Genomic DNA, 8758 nt, shown 5'->3' with positions numbered 1-8758 from the left:
GTAACAGCAATAACAATAAAAACCCGAAAAAGTAAACACACATAATAGTATTCACTCCTATGGCTTATTATAAAAAAAGGTATTTGAAACAATGTGTTGCCGGTTGATGAAACCCGCACGGTGCGACTGCTAGTCGATGCAAATTTGGTTGATAGCTTGATATCAGGTTACCTCACCAGCGGCACCAAACCATGCCTATTTATCTATAGACTATAGTACAATATTATGTAATTCAAATCCCAACTGATATCAAACAGATTAGGAGTTAAAGTGATACAAGAGGAAAGTTACCTTCCCTATATATAATATCATTTTGCATTTTATCCAGTCTCTCCCATCATATTAAGAAAACAGGACTCATTTTACAACAAAAAAAAAGACGAAAATGTTGATTGATCAAAACAAACCAAGTCTTGCAATCTTCTCAAATGGCGGCAGAGTGACGGTGACAGCGGCGGCGGCGGCGGTGGTGACACCTTCGTGACGGGAACAAATATGCTATTTGACTATTTGTAACTATGAATAGAGTATTTATACTAAAACCGAATCACGCGTGCAGATCTTTATTTGCCACATTCATTCCATTTTCCACACTTATTAAAGGATCATTCTCACTTTCATTAGTCTACAATTAACAAAATGAAAATCCATTGAAGTTAACGCATTGATGGCATTATAGTTTGTGAAGAAATTTGTAGAAACAATGTTGTTCATACCTGAGAAAACTGTGTTGAAGTTTCAACGGGTTTAGGCTGTGAATCACGCGTACAGAAATAAGAATAAAGCACCATACCAACAACCGCAATGAGGATTCCCAGAATGTTTCGCCAGCTAAACGGATCATGTAGTAATGTATAACCAAATGCCAAAACTAGGCATGTTTTTAAATGACCCAAAACCTGGTATGTGACTGGTGATGTTTTCCCGATTACCAGAAAAGTACTGAAGTTGACCGAAACCGATATTAGGCAGGACAGAACAATGAATGCCTGCAATTTAAGAAATTTCAAATTCAAGTTCATGTAGTACAATAAAACGGATCAAAATGGGTCATTCTAATATGGGTCGAGTTGGGTTGACTCGAAGTGATATTTGTCCATCGCATCATTCCCATTCCCTCCAGAAATTATATTACTTCAATAATAATATAACACTTCTAGGAGTCTTATGTAGCCCTGTAAACGAACTGAGCATTCAGTGAATAGTTTGTGAAGCGTTCGGAGAGATTCGTATATTTAATAAACAAACGAACATGAACACATGTCTCGTTCATTCATTTATGCTTATGTTTGTTCGCTTACATTCATTTATATTCGTTACATTACTTTCAAGTTTTAACAGGTTTCAGCTCATAGCTCAGTTATGTTCGTTAATCTGTGTTCAGTTATGTTTATTCTTTTACGTTCGTGAACCATTCATTTATACTATTAACGAAAATAAACAAACACGAGCATGCTCATTTGCATAACAAACGTACACGGTCAAGAAAACCCTGTTCGATTCATTGTTCATGTTCGATCATTTGTTCAGTAAAAGTTGGAACTTAGAAGAACAAACACGAACATGCCATGTCCGTGTTCATTCGATTCGTTTACAAGATAGAACATAACCCAATTCAACCACAGTTAAATGGGCCAAATTGTCACATCAGTTTGAATGCAAAAGATTATTAGTCCTCACCCAGCACTTGAGGTGTGTATTTGAAAGCAAACACATTCTGATTTGTCAAAAGGGCGTCTAGAAACGGTCCCACAATGAACAGAATAAGAGCTTGGTATGGGCAAGATTGGTACAAAAGTTGAGTTGAAGAAACCTTGAACTTCTTCTGGATTGTATTTGTCATCTGAGATAATATAATTAAGGATAGAACTTACGTAAGTGCAATTAGTTAGATTAATCATATGACCATATGAAGTAACAAAAGAAGTTAAGCCTTGAGGATACAATCTGGGCCACACAAGTTGTTATGATGGCAAATAAAGATAAGATGCTTCCCAAAAGATTGAGTTGCAAGTCAGTCACTGTTGCAATTCCAACCCCCAAAAGTAAGATGGAGAGTGCAAATCGGACTTTCTTACTGCAGGTGGCAGGCAATAAAATGTTAGCGTTGACATTATAATAAAATGAAAAGTAATTTAGAATTGTTTAACGTGAAGGTCGCAGTTTTGACCCATTTACCTATAAACGAGTTGTGTTTTCTCAAACAGGCCAAATAAAAAGATTAGCTAAAAATGAAATGGGCCAGCTCAGACGGGTCGAAAGTCACCCAAAAGTCTATTTTTAAATTATAAAACCTACTAAATATTTTTTATTCAATTATGTAGATGTAGATTATTATTGTACTAGTATAGTTTTCTGTAATCATTAAATGAAGCACTAATAATTTATTTAATGTTTTTAGAAATGAACAAAGAAGGTTGGAACAAAACCAAAAAACCGATTTTAAGTAATTTATAAAAAAGTTAACAAATGGTGTACCCCAAAATTTTCAAATCCAGGTGTATAGTAATCAAATAATCATTAAAAAAAATTACCCAAAGTTTCAGACGTGTTTTGCCATCAAACCAAAACCACAAAAGAGCTTATTTTTAAGTATTTTATACAGAATTAATAGATGGTGTACCCCAAAAGGCCAAAAATTTCAAATCCAAATATATGATAATTAAATAATCATAAATTAACAAAGAAAATTTTATACCCAAAGTTTCAGACCAAAATTTATTATTTCGGGCCATTTTTTCTTTCACCCAAAACTTTCAAGCTTAAGTGGTAAACCAAAACCAAACTGACCCCATTGTGAAAACAGAAAACCAAAACTAAATGGTTTTTAAAAATCCAAACACTGAATTTTTGGTCTTTGGTTCGTTTCAGCCCAAAACGAACCCACGCACAGCCCTACATACATATACTAAAGATGACCCGGTTCAAACGACCCAAGTTGCATTGATATTCAAATAACTGAGTTTAGGATCATGGTTATTTGGATTGTTACAAAAACATGTTAGTCAAAGTAAAACACGTAAACAGATAGTATATGAGCTGGCAAGTAGCAACATGCGAAATATGTTTACAGGTGCAAAATGAAAAATAAGATCAAAGATTGACCTGAATTGCTTGCTGAAGAAAAGAGTTTCCAAAAGTACGGTGCAGGGAATGATAGCTAGTTTTGTCATCTACAATGAAACCAAGAATAAATATTAAGTAACTCTACAAAGTACAAACATAAGCCAGAAACTATGTTTTGGCATTGTGTTTTTAAAACAACAAATACATGAGAGATGAAAAAGAAAACTCTAGAACTATTACCTGGTAAAAACCAACAGAATTAAAACCGAGGCTGAGGTTAAGCAGCCCAATGGAGATCCCATTCAATACCCCAAAGCCCATGACAGCTCTTGAATCAAAAGGCTTGTGCTCAAAAAATTTCATCCATAATGCCACGTGTAATGAACAAAAGGTGACTAAAAGATGCCAGCTTGTCAAAGTGGTAGCTGAGTACGCACAAATGAAATTGAAGTCAACAGTATGAGCGATATCAAGATATTAAAATTTTAAAATGTAATTTATGTTAACATATAAAATGACTCCAAAGGCAGACAATCACAAAACAATCATGGACATTGCAAAGAACTTTTGACAGTGCTGTTACACATCAAAAGTAATCAGGACCATGCTTTTTTCCATAAAACTGGTATTTAATGATAAAAACAGTTCAGCTTTACAGAACTTGAGTATGCAACAAGATTATTATTGATCTTTGTATTCAATTCTTGTTGGGTTTGTGGAGGCTTGGGCCTTCGCCCTTCGGTTTGGGATTGGTTAATTCAAGACTAGTTATTGGGTTAATAAAAATATGAAAACACAGGAGGCTTTCAATAGTGCCCATTTTATGCTTTCTTGTTGATTAAATTTTGTACCCTAGTCTCTAGTTAAACACATCATACTCGTAATCTCTCATCACAAGAGTCGAGAGCAATAACAAATTCCTGGTTGCTAGACTGAACCACGTAAATCCTTGAGTCTCGTGTTCAAAGTTGTCAATAGTAATGATAGCGGGCGCTATAGCGCGCTATGTAGCGATGCGGCTATAGGCCGCTATATACTAAATAACGGTCATTTAGCGTGATTATAGCGGTATTTAGGGTTTTATTTATATTTATTTATTTTTTTTCAATATAAAAAATTGTGGAAACCTATTTTTAAGGCTAGTTTATCGACCAAACAACTGCACCTTTCACAAGTTCCACCGTAAAAGCTTATTTTGTGAATATGAAGCGTAATTATTTGCTTAAAAATTTTCTACTCATTTATCGCTAAATATGAAATAGCGGTCACTATATACCGCTATTCGCTATTTAGCATGTAGGTGACCCGTCACTATTTACCGCTATTCACTATTGACAACTATGCTCGTGTTCATGTTCATTTATTTTATGCAGTTTGAGTGTGTGTGTGTGTGTGTGTGTGTGAGTGAGAGAGAGTGTTTGCATAATCGAGATCCTAACAATTCCGTGTGAGTTACAATTCCAATAATTGAAATAATCAAATGAATGTTGAAATGTTAAGCCAAATCGAAGGATAACTAGTAAGATTTAGGGCTTTACTTCTCAGTAAGCAAGCAAGCAAGCATCATAGCAATTGAAGTTGATATATTTACTAATATCACTCTAATAATAATAATAATAATAATAATAATAATAATAAGCATTCAGCATAAGTAATACTAATTGATCTACCAACAGAATGAAAACTAATAAAAACTGATGGTTTACCAAAAGTGAAACCAAGCGTACTAATCAACGCCTTGTTGCAGATCACAATCGAGACCGACGAAATCACGGATAAACTCAACGCTCCGACCGTTCCGAGCTGAAACCCTAGCCCTTCGCCCATGGTCCTCAATAACTTCTAATTACGATCTGATCTCAAAACCTAAATTGACTACAAACTGCAAATCATCAATTAACAAACAATCTGTTCCAGCAAATAACCTCCAGATCTGCACATTACAGTTATGAAATTAAGAGTGGAATTAGGTGAAATGTAGATGCGATGAGATCTTAACTGAAATAGGCAATAACTGATTGATTCCTTCAATTCTGATGATGATTATTATTATTATTATTATAAAAGGGGTTTATGAGAGTTAGGAGTGTGTGTGTATGTGTAATGAATGAAGAGATAATAATAATAATAATAATAATAATAATAATAAGACTGTGTAGTCATAAAGCCCCATAACCAGGCTTTATGCACCGCGTGACATCCAGTAAGAGTTATGATATTTTACAAAAACAATGTGCAGTCATAAAGCCATTTCTCGCGTTATCCAACGGCATTGTAACGAATATATTTTTGAGTTTTTAGCCCATTTCTCTCGTTTACAAAACGCCTAAAAAATACACCAAAACTTCGGCGGGGGGGGGGGGGCGACGTTATAGGTCAAAACACCGCCCACAAAGTGCCACTACGGGTGGTCTAATAATAATAATAATAAAAGGGGAAAACAATATTAATAATAATAACTATAATAATAATTATTATAAAATAATATCTTTATGAATCGGTTGACTATATTTTTATCTCGTGTAGGTTAGCTTAAGTGGTCTAGTGTTTGGTTTCTCAATGGTTCAAGGTTTTCTTAATTTACGTTTATAGGGGGTATTTTGGATTTCTTATTTTATCTCCTTATAACTTATTAAATGCATAAGTTATTTGTTACAAAGTTATACCTTATATACTCACAAAACTTAAATTTTCCAAACACCTGTATAACTTATATCTCATAAGTTATAAAGGAACTAAAATAAGAAATCCCAAACACCCCCTTACTGTTAAGGACTTGGTTGATTTACACAAGTATGTGGGGATTCCAGAAGACAAAGGGGAAGCTTTCCACTCGATTTGTTTGATCGCGATATGGTGTATTTGGAAGAATCGCAACGCTCTACTCCACAGAGGCTCTCTGGTGCATCTCCAAAGTTTGGCGGAAGAAATTAAATCGTTTGGCTATCTTTGGATTAAAAATCTGTCCAAAAAGTTTGGGTTGACTTGGAAGATTGGTGTAGTTTTCGGTTGTAATAGGAGTGTTGTTTTCATGTTTTGGAGTTTTTGTTCTTTCGGCTTGGGCATGTGCAGCCGTGTGTCGATTGTTGGTCTTTGTATTTGATGGTCTAGCACCTTGCTGGTGTTTTAATTTCGATAGTTTGTTGGTCGTTCAAAATAATATTATTATTATTATTATTATTATTATTATTATTATTATTATTATTTGACCTGACCAGATTTTGAATGTGGTTTCCGGCCTATTTTACGCCGGGTAGATAATGGTTGACTGTGGAAATGGACGGTTGTGATTGTCTTTGGTTACTTTTTAATTATAAACGTTTTATGCATAGTTTGGCCTAGCAAATGTCGGCAGACCAAAACGTTATTTTGTTTTTATTAAACTTATAGTGTAAGAATTATCTTTTTTATTTTGTTTTTATTAATTGTATAGTGTATATTATATTTTGTATTTCATTTTCATAATAAATTATATAGCGTAAGAATTATCTTTTTTTTTAACGGCTACACATATTCGCCGTGTTTGAATCATGTGTTTGAATCCCGATCTTCACTACTAAAGGCAAAAGCCTTTATCACAAAGCCAAAATAGTTATCGATTACATGATAGTAGGATACATCTAAATGAACTCACTGGCACTCTATTTATTTCATTAAAATTGAAAATCTAAAACTTCATTTCAAATATATTTATGTATAATAACAGACTGGAAAGTGAGTCGGGCGACGGTATTCACTGTTGAACCGAACTCATAAACCGGATGATGTTGACATTAGTTTATAGTGTTGGTATATTGCATCAAATTTAAATACTGTGCTAAGTTAAAATTTGAACACAATCTAATTTAACTGGTTCTATCAACTGGCAAGTCTAGTCTTAGAAACAATGATAAAAAATTTCTCTTATAGACCAAGATTAGCAGATCTTGACATTAAATGGTTATATTATTATATTATTAAATATGTTGTTAAACAATATACCTTTTAATTCTATTTTTATTGAACATGATTACCGGTAGTTCATGAGTCTACCCGATCATCTTATCCCCTGAGTATGAATATGCGGGGTGATAGACTATTTTATAAACATAAACTTATGTCATATATTATAATAAACCAACCATAATAAATAATAGTTATTTATTAGTAGTTCATGGGTCTACCCGATCATCTCATCCCCATCCCCTGAATATGAATCCACGGGTGATAGGCCATTTTATAAACATAAACTTATTTATGTCATTAAAAAACCAACCATAATAAATAATAGTTATCATCATTCTTCGGTGCTTTAGCTTTAACGCCTAAGAGCATTCTCATCCTATTCTCTATCCTTATTTCTATAATTACATTAAAAAACACTAAATTTCTTTCTCCTGTTCAATTAAATAATATTTTTTATACCTTTATCATTACAGTTTTCTCTCTCCTCTACTCACAACCAATCCAACAAATATTAAAAAATAAATAGGGGCAAACAATATTCCCCAAATGTTTCCCCAAATTTACAAAAAATCACTACATTTTTCTCTCCACCTATAATTTACACTCACAACCACTTAAAACCTCATCCTATAATTTACATACTCTTCTCACATAAATTTAAAGGATGGAATGTGAATGATCTTATAATGGATCTATAGCAAACTTTGACAGGATATATAGCAAAATAGCATACTTTTAGATCTCTAATTTAATTAGTAGTTTAGTACCCTAGTAGGCCCCTTTGGTCTTTGATATATATCAAGGTCAATTTAGAATTTAGTCTGAAAATGTTATATTCAAGAATTAAATATAATATAATAGAGTTTGTAACAATAGGAGAGGAGTCAAAATTACTAAATTCAAATGAGTAAAACTCAAGGATGCAAAGTCAAAGTGATGTGTTAGGTGTGATTCTGTGAATCCCTTCATTTATATTTATAGGCGATCCACAAGAACATTAAAGTAATCTTCAAGAACATGCAAAGGAATTTATATAACTAAATTAATATAATGAAAATACAAAAATGTAAAAGCGGTATAACAAATATACCTAAAATAGTAGAAAGATAATATATTTTTTCTCTATAAAACTGTTACAAATTTATAATTGTAAAACAATAATAAATCTTATGAAAACGTTATTAAACTAGTAAAAAGTATAACAATTAAAGTAATCTTCAAGAACATGCAAAGGTATTTATATAACTAAATTAATATAATGAAAATACATAAATGTAAAAGTGGTATAACAAATATACCTAAAATAGTAGAAAGATATCTATAAAACTATTACAGATTTATAATTGTAAAACAATAATAAATATTGTGAAAACGTTATTAAACTAGTAAAAAGTATAACAACTTTTTTATTACCCAAAATAGAATACACACTTAGAATAGTGAAACAAATTATATTTGTCGAGAAGTGTAAAATCGTATGAATATGACCATCGTTGTATATCTTGATTAATTGGGTTGTTTCTTTATGAATTTCTATACAAAGATTTTGTAGATGTGTCTCCAAATATTCTTTAATAATTTCTTCTAAGAAGAGGAGTTCCTTTTCAGATTAAATGTTGTAACAGCCTAGCATGACTAGTTAAGAAATTCACTTATCACCACCATATACGCTAGTCATACTAGCACAATACCATTTACATTTCAAGTTTCAAAATCTACCATAATAATAATAATAATAATAATAATA

General features: G+C 32.5%; 1 protein-coding gene across 2 annotated transcripts; it reads right to left on the bottom strand.

The window, feature by feature from the left end:
* Positions 1-239: 239 nt before the first annotated feature.
* LOC143573823 (UDP-xylose transporter 3-like) lies at positions 240-5180 on the bottom strand. 2 transcript variants are annotated; one of them, XM_077058608.1, is made up of 8 exons: positions 5066-5180; positions 4773-4999; positions 3307-3491; positions 3106-3173; positions 1945-2077; positions 1683-1843; positions 717-990; positions 240-625 (listed from the first exon to the last, which is right to left on the bottom strand). In XM_077058608.1, exons 2-8 carry the CDS (start codon positions 4891-4893, stop codon positions 548-550), a joined length of 1020 nt encoding a protein of 339 aa, XP_076914723.1. In that variant the 5' UTR covers positions 4894-4999; positions 5066-5180; the 3' UTR covers positions 240-547. The 2 variants fall into 2 exon arrangements, with proteins under 2 accessions (XP_076914723.1, XP_076914724.1); XM_077058609.1 differs by lacking the exon at positions 5066-5180 and having other exon boundaries at positions 4773-5049.
* Positions 5181-8758: the final 3578 nt, after the last annotated feature.

The sequence above is a fragment of the Bidens hawaiensis genome, unplaced genomic scaffold (genome assembly GCF_021521415.1).
Source record: "Bidens hawaiensis isolate Kalapana, Puna unplaced genomic scaffold, B.hawaiensis_p1.1 tig00026651_1, whole genome shotgun sequence".
Taxonomy (NCBI): Eukaryota; Viridiplantae; Streptophyta; class Magnoliopsida; order Asterales; family Asteraceae; genus Bidens; species Bidens hawaiensis.
The sequence above is the reverse complement of the archived record's forward strand: the minus strand, read 5'-3'. Positions and strand labels throughout refer to the sequence as shown.